The sequence below is a fragment of the Tachysurus vachellii genome, chromosome 13 (genome assembly GCF_030014155.1).
Source record: "Tachysurus vachellii isolate PV-2020 chromosome 13, HZAU_Pvac_v1, whole genome shotgun sequence".
In the NCBI taxonomy this organism is placed as follows: domain Eukaryota; kingdom Metazoa; phylum Chordata; class Actinopteri; order Siluriformes; family Bagridae; genus Tachysurus; species Tachysurus vachellii.
In genome coordinates, this window is record NC_083472.1 from 23,271,469 (window position 1) to 23,283,968 (window position 12,500).

Consider the following 12,500-nt stretch of genomic DNA (forward strand, 5'->3'; position numbering starts at 1 on the left):
TTATCCATCCGTCTATTTTTGTTTTGTTTTTTTCCTGAAATCTATCCCAGCAGACTCAGGGCACAAAATGGGGGACACCATCAAACCCACACAAGGCCCAATCACACACACTCACACACTCACACACAATCACACACTCACACACACTCACACACTCACACACACTCGGCGTATATATGTGTTGTATGCACTTATAATTGTGAGTTTAAAGCATTCAGCACTAATCCGTCATCCCCCATGATGTTAGACTGGATTAGATTAGATTAGACTAACGTAGATTAGATTGCACTGTTACACAGTATGATATTTTATCCACCTGTATTATGTTTTTTTTTTCAATAAACCTTAAATAAAAAGGAAACATAAAAAAATAAAAGTACTAAATTAATTAAGCAATAAAAAACCACCCCCCCCCCCCCCCAAAACCCCCCCCCCCCCAAAAAAACCAAAAACCCCCCCCCCCCCCCCCCCCCCCCCCCCCCCCCAAAACCCCCCCCCCCCCCACCCCCCCCCCACAAAAAAAAAAAAAAAACCCCCCCCCCCCCCACCCCCCCCAAAAAGGCCCCAAAACCCCCCCCAAAAAAAAAAAAAATTTTTTTCCCCCCAAACCCCACCCACCCACACCCCCAAAAAAAAAAAAAAAAAAAAAAAAAGGGGGGGGGGGGGGGGGGGAAAAAAAAACCACCCAACCAAACCCACCCCAAAAAAAAAAAAAAATAAAAAAACCCCCCCCCCCCCCCAAAAAAAAAAAAAAAAAAAACCCCCCCCCAAACCCCCAAAAAAAAAAAACCCCCCCCCCCCCCCCCCCCCAAAAAACCCCCCCTTTTTTTTCCCCCCCCCCCCCCCCAAAAAAAAAAACCCCCCAAAACCCCCCCCCCGGGGGGGAAAAAAAACCCCCCCCCCCAACCCCCCCCCCCCCCCACACCAACACACCCCCCCCCCCCACCCCCCCCCCCCCCCCCCCCCCCACCCCCCCCCCCCCCCCCCCCCCCCCCCCCCCCCCCCCCCCCCCCCCCACCCCCCCCCCCCCCCCCCCCCCCCCCCCCCCCCCCCCCCCCCCCCCCCCCCCCCCCCCCCCCCCCCCCCCCCCCCCCCCCCCCCCCCCCCCCCCCCCCCCCCCCCCCCCCCCCCCCCCCCCCCCCCCCCCCCACCCCCCCCCCCCCACCCCCCCCCCCCCCCCCCCCCCCCCCCCCCCCCCCCCCCCCCCCCCCCCCCCCCCCCCCCCCCACCCCCCCCCCCCCCCCCCCCCCCCCCCCCCCCCCCCCCCCCCCCCCCCCCCCCCCCCCCCCCCCCCCCCCCCCACCCCCCCCCCCCCCACCCCCCCCCCCCCCCCCCCCCCCCCCCCCCCCCCCCCCCCCCCCCCCCCCCCCCCCCCCCCCCCCCCCCCCCCCCCCCCCCCCCCCACCCCCCCCCCCCCCCCCCCCCCCCCCCCCCAAAAAACCCCCAAAAAAAAAACCCCCCCCCTTTTTTTTTTTTTTTTCCCCCCCCCCCAAAAAAATTTCCCCCTTTTTTAAAACCCCCCCCCCCCCCCCCCCCCCCCCCAAAAGAAACCAAACCCCCCCCCCCCCCCCCCCCCCCCCCCCTTTTCCCCCCCCCCTCCCCCCCCCCCCCCAAAACCTTTTTCCCCCCAAAAATTTTTTTTTTTTTAAAAAAAAAAAAAAAATAAAAAAAAACCCCAAAAAAAAAAAAAAAAAACCCCAAAAAAACCAAAAACCCCCAAAAAAAAAAAAAAAAAAAAAAAAAACCCCCCCAAAAAAAAAAAAAAAAAACCCCCCCCCCCCCCCCCCCAAAAAACCCAAAAAAAAAAATTTTTTTAAACCCCCCCCCCAAAAAAAAAAAAACCCCCCCAAAAAAAAAAAAACCAAAAAACCCCCCCCCAAAATTTAAAACTCCCCCCCCCCAAAAAAAAAAAAACCCCCTTTTTTTTTCCCCCCCCAAAAAAACCAAAAAAAAAAACCCCAAAAAAAAAAAAACAAAAAAAAAAAAAAAAAAAATTTTTTAAAAAAAAAAAAAAAAAAAAAAACCCAAAAAAAAAAAAAAAAAAAAATGGAAATTGGGAAAAAAAACTTTTTGGGAAAATTTTTTTTTTCCTTTCAAAAGGTTAAATAACCCTTTTTTTTAAAATTTTTTTAAAAAACCCCCCCTTTTCCCCTTTTGGGGGGGCCCCCCCGGGCCCCGGGGGGGTTTTTTTTTATTTTTTTAAAAAAGGGTTTCCCCTGGAAAAAAAAATTTTTTTTAAAAATTTTTTTGGGGGGGTTTTTTTTTCCCCCCCCGGGTTCCCCCCCCAAAAAATTTTTTAAAACCCCCCCAAAAAAAAGTTACAAAAAAAAAAAAACCCAAATCAAAAGCCCAAAAAAAAACCCCCCGGGCGGGGGGGTTTTGGGGGTGGCTTTTTTTCCCCCCAAAACCCCCCCCCTTTTTTTTGGGAAAAAAATTTGCCCCCAAACCTTTTTGGGGGGCCCCCCCTTTTAAAAAAAACCCCCCCGGGGGGGGGGCCCCCTTTTTTTTTTTCCTTTTTAAAAAAACACCCCAAAAAAAAACCCCCGGGGGAAACCCCCCTTTTTAAAAAAAACCCCCAAAACCCCCCAAAAAAAAAAAATTTTTTTTAAAAAAAAAAAAAAAAATAAAAAAAAAAAAAAAAAAAAAAAATTTTTTTTTTTTTTTAAAAAAAAAAAAAAATTTTTCTTTTTAATCCCCAAAAAAAAAGGCCCTTTTAGTCAACACGTCGCATGGCCAGTAGATGGCAGTGTTGTTTGAACCGAAAACTGTTTAATCGTAAATCAGCTGCTAATACGATGACTGTTCAGGTCAGTGATTAAGAGTCAGTACTGGTATGTTGTGATCAAATCCCAACAGTTCCACAATGACCTCTCATCTCCACAGCTATTTGCTTCTATTGGATTCTACCCCAGTTTTCATTTTTGGAGAAGTGACTCATATCCATGTGGAGTCCTTCTGTCCTGAGTTGCCTGGTTTCCACTGGCCTCGCAAAAATATGTCTTCAGGTGGACTGATAATGCTGAATTGTCTCAAGGGTGAATGAGTATGTTCATGGGGTCCAGGGCAGATTCCAAGCTCATTCCCAGTGACCTCTGAAAATCCTCCAAAATAACACTTGTTGACATCTCCATGATTAAGATTACAAGGATGCATGCAAATCATTTAGATATGAACTAATCGACGATTCTCCTCCAAACAAGTATGACTGAGTGCGTGAGTGTGCATTGTTCAGTGGAGTGGCATCATGGATCCCATCGCTCCTCACACCCAGTGTTATCTGCTGTGAAAATCCATCTGCAAGCCCACACTTACCTCTGTGGCTGTAACCAAACTCAGTATTAATAACCAGCGGATCCTGCTGGGACCACGGCTCTTAATTTTCTCACTGCATTCCTTTGCTAAACCGATACAGCACCGAGCACAAAGTCAACACATACCTCAGCAGTGGCCAAGTTCTCCTTCTCACTACAAATACACCAACTAGACATACGGTGCCGCCAAAACAAATAGAACATCATTTGTTTATTAGAAAAAAAAAACATCAGTAAAATACACATACATGAGCACAAAAGCGAGATACGTTTACTTAACGTTTGTTCATTTTTCTTTATAAAAAGAAAACAGGAAAATCTTTGCTAGCTTATCCATGACCCACAGAGAAAAATAGGCACCTTTTAGTCAACACTGTCTAGCTACTGAAATAACAATAATAATCTATTGACATCTTAATTTCTCCACTAATTAGCACTAAAAAACAGGGACTATGCTAGTTAGCTAACCTGACACTCAAAATGGTGTAAATCTGGACCATGCTAATGTGGCTACATGTGGCTAAGCAAGGAATTAGCCTGCAATGATAAAGCTATACAAATACCTCATAGAAATTCTCAGTGTAGACCCTAGAGAGAAATATGAATATTACTCGTGAAATTAACGCTTACAAATTTGTTGTTTGGTGACACGTTCAACATGGAGGATATTGAGTCATAGCACTGAAAAAGCAGAGCTAAATTAGGTATGCTAACTACTGTACATAATAGTTAGGATAATCCTCTTCAGTTCTTAGTACTTACCGATATCATAGTTAGCTACTTAGCTGAGACTAAATGAGCGCTGCCAAGATAATGCTTTCCTGGCTAATTATAACCACAGCCATGGTCTGGTAGCATGGACAGGAGTACAGTATGATAGTACGTGGTAGAAACTGATGTATTTATAAACACTTTTCCAATTCTGACACCACAAAAGCAGAAGGTTTTTCCAAATTCAAGATGTGTGATTAATGTGACATGAGTTTTTTTGTCTGTCTGTCTGTTTGTTTGTTTGAATGTATGTGTGTATGCTTTGTTAAGTGTTAGGGGGCGCTATTGGCCTCCTTTCCATTTTGTCCTCCTTTAGCATTAGCACTACATCAAAGAATAACAGTGATCTTTAACCTACCCAGTAATCGCTGATACACATCAGGGTCATACAAGATCATTGGTCCTTAATTTTAATGAGAAAATGAATCTTAAACGATGAATAATGAAGAAGCAAAGCATTAACAGGAGACTTTTTGGTAATATTTATTGTTTTAAGGCCAAAAATGTAGCTTCTCGTTTGCATTTTCTGTTCATTTTGAACCAACGAAAACAAATGAACACAATAAACAGACTAAAATAATTTGTTTATTACAAAAATATCATTAAAATATGCTCACATCAGCACCGCAGTATCCGTGCAGCAGTATTCGCAATAGTTACGCTCTTTGAAGGGAATTTTATAGAGCAAAGGAAGAGTTCGTTTATCTCAACGTTTTACCACATATACACGATTGTCTCACCGCTAGATTGTCAAAAAGAGTAATTTTATCTTAAAAAAACAACTAAACAAACTTTGCAAATATTGCAAGTAAATGTATTGTATGGCTTTGAGATTATTCTCAGATTTTTGCATAATATGGACAGGATAAACAATATTAATACTGCATGTAATCGGACAAATACATATTAAAAAAAAAAAAAAACAGATCAGAACAGAAAAACAAACAAAAGAAGAAGCAACTTTATATATAAAAAAAAAAAAAAAAAAAAAATCTCCCGTTCTGTTTTTCTTTCTTTTCCAGCCATTCAGTCTTCAGATTTAAAAGCAAACAACAGGAAATTGCAAAAAAAGGTCCACAGTATGGGTTTCTAATACACTCCTATTCAAATAAAAGTCCACTCTGTAAACAGAACTGCTCACCCTCATTAGCTTTTCATAGACACTCACATATCCCAATACCGTGCTGAGTATTGTGGTTGTATACTAACCGTAGTCCATCTGTTTGCTATGCATTAGTCGTCTCTCCTCTATACCGTCTATCAACGTTGATTTGATCAACGTGGGTTGATTCAAATTATAGCTGTGACACTGAACATGGTAGTGTGTGTGTTTGGGGTTAGGGATAAGGAGATGTGTGTATGTCAGATTTTACTTTGTACTGTAGGTGTTATTTTTTATGTATACTGTGTATCTGTAAAGGACTTTCGTTTGAGGTTCTAGAGGTTCTAGAGGAACCTTTGAGAATTCCATGTAAAACACTAAAACAAAGTGTCTCTCTATCACAGAAGGTTTTCCAGGTACAACACCTTTAGTAGGTAAAAAAAAAATATATAATAAAATATTGGACCCATAAGAAACATTTTTTCTAATACCCCTTTTCCACCAAAAAGAACCGGGTGCTGGTTCAGAGCTAGCGCTGGTGCTGGTTTGCCTTTCCATCGGTTAGAGAGCCGCCACAGAGCCGAGTCTGATGTCACTGTATACGTGTCACGTTACACAGCGACGTTAGCGCAGCAGCGGCAAACACAAACACATCAACAACAATGGCGGATGTTGCTTTACTGTTAATGCTCATGTGCTTTGTGAGTTAATGCTTTGTGAACCTACATTAACACCCAAACACGGCGAATCCAACGTGTACGTGCAGCTCCATGTAATCTGTATAAACGGAGGTTGTTATCGAGAAAGTACATAACGTTATTTTATCATTAACACAGAAAAAAGTTAGCCTTAGCATGTAGCTACTTACTATCATGTGTGCTGATAATTGATCATATCGCGGTAAAGTAAAAGTGTATTAAACATTACTATACTTAAGGTACATTATCTAACAGTAGCCCCGCCCACAGCCCCGCCCACAGCCCCTGACACAAGCGGTTCTTAAGTCTCGACCAGCATCGTTTTGGTACTACTTAAGAACCACTTTTCCTGGTTCAGAGCCGGCGCTTTGGCTGTCGAAAAAGAAAGAACTGGTTCTAAATTAGGCTCCGAACCAGCAATCAAACTGCCTCGGTGGAAAAGGGGCATAAGAGATTTGGTACTTAGTTCTAACTGGCTAATCAGATATGGTTTTAAGAGATGTGGTAGACTAATGGTTAAGGTGTTGGACTCCAGATCGGAAGCTTGTGAGATTGGAATCCCAGGTCCACTATGGTGCCACTGCTGGGCCCCTGAGCAAGGCCCTTTATCCTAAATTGCTTTTTTTTTATAAAATAAAATAAAAATGTTATAAGGGTGTCTGCTAACGCTGTAAAAGTTCTTAAGACGGGGACTTAAGAACATTTCCTTACTCACTGAACCCATCCAAGAACCCCTTTTCCTGAAATTGACCTAGAATGAAATATTCTGAATGCATTCTACTGTAAGTATCAAGTCAAAATAATTAAAATATTTTAAAGTTTATACCACATACTTGCCCAGTTAGTACAATGGTTCCTCAAGGGTTCTTTCAAGATTCCTGGCTTAAGCAATTCTCTTTGGAAAACACAACCTTACTGATAGAGTAACACACTGTTTCGGGGTTTTACATGGAAACCTTAACCAAGTTTCTTCCTGCCCTGAGAGTTTTCAAGGTGAATGCAGTACACCAGAACATTGTTTCTCAGTGCTTGAGGGTAACGCAGTTCAGATCCAGCTTCCTGACCAAAACAGAAGACCCACTGTCCATGTGAAGCAGGCTAGCAGCATTAGCTTTGTTAGCTTAACATTTGAGGCAGAGCTTAGCCTGTTAGCGCTGGTAGTGGAAATGCTGGTGCACTTTCCCCTCCACATGAGCATGTGAGTGTGTGTGGGTATGGGTGTGAGTGTGCATGTCTGTGTAAACCTTGGAGTAAGTCTTTGTAGGCCCTCCAAAGCCCGGGGATCCAATTCCCATAAGTCTGTGGGTTGGGAAGTCAGGGGTGCTGCCATTGCTGTGGAGGTTTGGATCTTTATCGATGCCGTGGCGCTCTCGGTAGGGTGCAGAGCGAGGGGGTAGGGGGCCGTGACGGAGGCGACTATGGCACAACCACAACACGATTGTACCAACCATGAGCAGAGCTGCCGCGGGGATGCCAATGATCAGAGGCCATGGAAGACCAGAACTCAGGTGGGCTGGGGAGACCGGCTTCTCCTGGGGATCTGCACACATAAAACACACATCTTGTTAACACACTTGTAGCAGTGAGGACATGGAGGAGTTGTAGAGAATGAGTGAGTAGTGAATGACTGGTTACACTTGTGGCTGGTTAAGGGTAGCTTTTACTTGTACAGCAGAGCTGACAGAGACCGTGATCATAAAAGTGAAAAATTTACTCACTCACTCACTCATTTTCTACCACTTATCCGAACTACCTCGGGTCACGGTGAGCCTGTGCCTATCTCAGGCGTCATCGGGCATCAAGGCAGGATACACCCTGGACGGAGTGCCAACCCATCGCAGGGCACACACACACACTCTCATTCATTCACACAATCACACACTACGGACAATTTTCCAGAGATGCCAATCAACCTACCATGCATGTCTTTGGACCGGGGGAGGAAACCGGAGTACCCAGAGTACCCGGAGGAAACCCCCGAGGCACGGGGAGAACATGCAAACTCCACACACACAAGGCGGAGGCGGGAATCGAATGCCACTAAAATTGAAAAATTGTGTTTGCTTTTTGTTTGAGTGTTTTGCTGAGCAATAATGTAAAGCAATCAATAAATGACATCACTTTCGCTGAAGCATGTCTCCCATCTGCTCCTTCCCCTTCATGCCTACCAGGCTTTAGAACACTATGATCCTCTCTAATAAAATCATATACACACACCTGAGAGAACAGTGAGGTAGGCACTGCGAAGGTTGTAGCCCATAGAGTTTGCTCCGAGGCAGATGTACATGCCTGCATCCTCATCTTTGGCTTTGATGATGGCCAGTTTGTTGAGGTATGAGCCGTCAGGCCGAGGCCAAGTATCTTTGGTGGGCAGGACCATAAAGTGATGACCCCCGATCTCAAGTGTGGCATTGTAGCGCTGCTCTGTACCAGGCTCAAGCCGCTTCAGCCACTGGATCACAGGTATTACGTCACTGTGGACTTTACACTGGAACAAGGCTGTGCCTCCGAGCTCCACCGTGGTGTTCAGAGGGTGGTTTCCAGTCAGCATAGGCTTGGAGTTTGTACGCTCTAAAAAGAACAAAGTACATTTTAAAAATACATGTAGTGTAAAATACATCGTATCTGCCTCAGAACTTCAGAAAATATTTGTGAATTTGAGGAATAGACACCATGGATACTGTATACATCGCTGACAAGATAAAGATAATATAGGATGTGCTAGAATTGTACTGAACATGTAGGTTAATGAAGGGAAGTACAGTAAGAGTGACATTTCACCCTGTATCCAGTCATGAACATACCGATAACCTCCACCGTGTAGGTGGCGTTGATGTGCCCGGCAGCGTTAAAGACACGGCAGGTGTAGCGGGCGCTGTCCTGTGGCTGCAGGTTCTTCAGAGTGAGGGTCCACTGTGGTCGTTTGGCCCGGACGGGAGCGGGAAGCTCCTTCTGATCCTTCCACCAAGTGATGCACGGCGGAGGGTTTCCTGTTGCCACGCAGTTTAGCCTCACCGAGCTGCCTACGGGCTGCTCCCGAAAACGCCTGCGCATCTTCATGGGCTGACTGAAGCGTGGTTTTACTGTGGATACAATTTAATTCAGTCAATTTCAATTCAATGCAGATGAATTCCGTACAAATCGGTTTCAGTTTGTGTTTCAGTTGATATGTTGGGGGAAGTTGTGGCCTAATTAGGGGGAAAGTCCTGGCCTAATTAGGGGGAAAGTCCTGGCCTAATTAGGGGGGAAGTCGTGGCCTAATTAGGGGGGAAGTCGTGGCCTAATTAGGGGGGGGAGTCGTGGCCTAATAGGGGGGAAGTTGTGGCCTAATTAGGGGGAAAGTCCTGGCCTAATTAGGGGGAAAGTCGTGGCCTAATTAGGGGGAAGTCGTGGCCTAATTGGGGGGGGAAGTCGTGGCCTAATTAGGGGGGAAGTCGTGGCCTAATTGGGGGGGAAGTCGTGGCCTAATTAGGGGGGGAAGTCGTGGCCTAATAGGGGGAAGTCGTGGCCTAATTAGGGGGGAAGTCGTGGCCTAATTAGGGGGGAAGTCGTGGCCTAATTAGGGGGGGAAGTCGTGGCCTAATAGGGGGAAGTCGTGGCCTAATTAGGGGGGAAAGTCGTGGCCTAATTAGGGGGGAAAGTCGTGGCCTAATTAGGGGGGAAGTCGTAGCCTAATTAAGGGGGAAGTCATGGCCTAATTAGGGGTGAAGTCGTGGCCTAATTAGGGGGGGGGGAGTCGTGGCCTAATTGGGGGGAAGTTGTGGCCTAATAGGGGGAAGTCGTGGCCTAATTAGGGGGGAAGTCGTGGCCTAATAGGGGCGAATTCGTGGCCTAATAGGGGGATGTCATGGCCTAATGGGGGGAAGTTGTGGCCTAATAGGGGCGAATTCGTGGCCTAATAGAGGGGAAGTTGTGGCCTAATAGGGGGGATGTCATGGCCTAATGGGGGGAAGTCGTGGCCTAATAGGGGCGAATTCGTGGCCTAATAGGGGGGAAGTTGTGGCCTAATAGGGGGGATGTCATGGCCTAATGGGGGGAAGTCGTGGCCTAATTAGGGGGGAAGTCGTGGCCTAAAGGTTAGAGAGTTTGACTCCGAACCCTAAGGTTGTGGGTTCGAGTCTCAGGCCGGCAATACCACGACTGAGGTGCCCTTGAGCAAGGCACCGAACCCCCCCAACTGCTCCCCGGGTGCCGCAGCATAAATGGCTGCCCACTGCTCCAGGTGTGTGTTCACGGTGTGTGTGTGTTCACTGCTGTGTGTGTGCACTTTGGATGGGTTAAATGCAGAGAACGAATTCTGAGAACGGGTCACCGTACTTAGCCGTATGTCACTTCACACATATTATTTTTTAATTCATGCCAATTCAGTTCATTCAAGTCCAAATGAAATCACTTCAACATTGCCCCAAACCTGTCCAATTAAAGATAAATTTGATTCATTTACATTCAGTCTATTCCAATCCAAACTTATTCCTTTTAGGTTATACTAACCCAAAGATACTACAATAGAAATCTGTGTTATAAAGGGTTAGGGTTAGGGTTAGGGTTAATATAAAGGGTAAAATTAGCAAATACTTCATACTTGAGAATCTCTCAATAAAAAAATTTAACCATGACATCTGATAGCTAGGAGTCCAGTTGGTGTAAAATACATAAGAAATACGAAGAAGAAAATGAAGAAGGCCCAAGGCTGGAACACTGACGTGTTCATGCACCATGTGAACATGGTTAAGATAAGACGTTGCATTAGATTACAGAGCTGAGATCAGAGCTCCGTACATCAGCTCCTGTCTAAACGGAAAACAGTGATATAGGATTTGCTCCTGAAAAACTCCAGATTCTGAGCTTACACTAAATCTAAGAATCACAGATGCAGATACTGAACAAAACAGCTGTGTGTGTGTGTGCGTGTGTGTGTCTTTACCACATGGTTGACCGGCATGATCCACCGGTGCTGCATTGAGGCAGGGTTCCTCTGAGATCGGAGGAGGTTTGGTCGGAGCCTCTGCATTGTCTGAAACACACAAACCAAATATAACGGTTCTGCGAGGGTTCTTCCATAGTTCTTCTCAGAGGTAAGTAATTCTCAAGTCATGAATGTCAAGTCAAAGTCAAGTCGAGTCTTTTTTTTAATATTTGTCATGCAAGTCTCAAGTCTCAAATTTGTGACTTAAGTCTGACTGGAGTCAAGTCATATGACTCGAGTCCCCCATCTCTGGTTCTTTTCAAATAAACCCGACAACCTCATGGAATAATCAATGCTTTAAACAGACTGGACACGAACTGAATATATTTCAAGATTCTGTTTCAGAAAAAAAAAAAACTAAAAATCTTGACAATGCTGAAAATTTATTTGCAGAGACGTCGTTCTGGATAATTCGAGCCGATGACGAACGACCGTGTTTGTTTTTTACGAAGTTAGCTCATAAAAATCCTTTTAAGGCGTCACATATATTCATGATGTACCTCAACTGACATAAAAAAATAAATCCAGTCTTTTTTTGGATTCAAGGTTTGAAATAAAAGTCACTCAAGTGTTCTTGAGATGGTTATGTTTTTTTTTTTCCCTTAAGAGTCAGATATGTTGTTACAGGGAAATATTTAACGACAGAATGGTGTGAAGCAGCCTGAAACAAAGCAGAACAGAACGGGGGCATATAAGCCTTCATTATCTCCACATATACATTACAGCACAGTGGAATTCTTTTGTTCACATACCCCACCTGAGGAGGTTGGGTCAAAGTGCAGGGGCAGCTATGATACAGCGCCCCTGGAGCAGGGAGGGTTGAGGGCCTTGCTCAAGGGCCTTGAACCCCGATCCTCCGATCAACAACCCAGAGCCACCACTACTCACAAAGGTCAATGGCCGAGCCTCGCTTTGGGCAAACCACCTCCTTGATCATGGTATTGCCCCTGCCAGGTAAGTATCCCTGCCAGGTAAGTATGCAGAGTTAATGTTACCACTTTAAAGTTGTTTTAATGAAGCTTTTTCATCTGGAAATTAATTAAAAAAAAAGACAACGTACAGGTTGTCATGTGACCCAGAAACCGACACATGGACATGTTGGAAATGTTAGTGACTGGAGACTCCTTACTTAAATGTTAAATAAACATCTCCTTACGTAGAATGTCTGCTTTTAATAAGCTGTTACTATAGAAACAATATTATTTTAGAAGGAGCGCTTTGATTTAAACATGTACAGTATTTTGCGAGTTTTAGATCACAGAAATTAATGCAAGATCGAGCAAACTCCCCAACATTCAGAGCGGCATTTGATTTTTTTTCCGAAGTGACCGCAAATTTGCAGCGTATTTGAGTGAAGTATTGTATCGTGACATCATCACAACACGCACTGAGCCGAAACACTCACGTGTGTGGAACATGAGTACAGCTCACTGAAAGCCATTACATACAGTATGTGATTTCACTCACATACGAGATTAAAAGGAAGGATCCTGTGCTTGCAATTTGACCAATTCGTGTAGTTTAACGCAAGAAAAGTACAAACGTTTTATAAAATTCTGTCACAAAACAGCAAAATCAAGCATTTTTGACTGCAACAATATCAAGAGAATCCAGCGGCCGCTTTCCGAGCTGCTGTTCTAGAAAATGAATCA

General features: G+C 44.9%; 1 protein-coding gene across 2 annotated transcripts in view; it reads right to left on the minus strand.

Annotated features, from left to right (window-relative positions):
- Positions 1-4,649: 4,649 nt before the first annotated feature.
- Positions 4,650-12,500, minus strand: part of fgfrl1b (fibroblast growth factor receptor like 1b) — a 45,139-nt gene continuing 37,288 nt past the window's right edge. For both annotated transcript variants that reach the window (XM_060885905.1, XM_060885906.1), the window contains exons 4-7: positions 10,807-10,896; positions 8,687-8,965; positions 8,100-8,453; positions 4,650-7,422 (exon numbers count right to left, since the gene is read on the minus strand). In XM_060885905.1, coding sequence (XP_060741888.1) covers positions 7,031-7,422; positions 8,100-8,453; positions 8,687-8,965; positions 10,807-10,896 — 1,115 coding nt within the window. In that variant the 3' untranslated portion in view covers positions 4,650-7,030. The remainder of the gene's footprint in view (positions 7,423-8,099; positions 8,454-8,686; positions 8,966-10,806; positions 10,897-12,500) is intronic.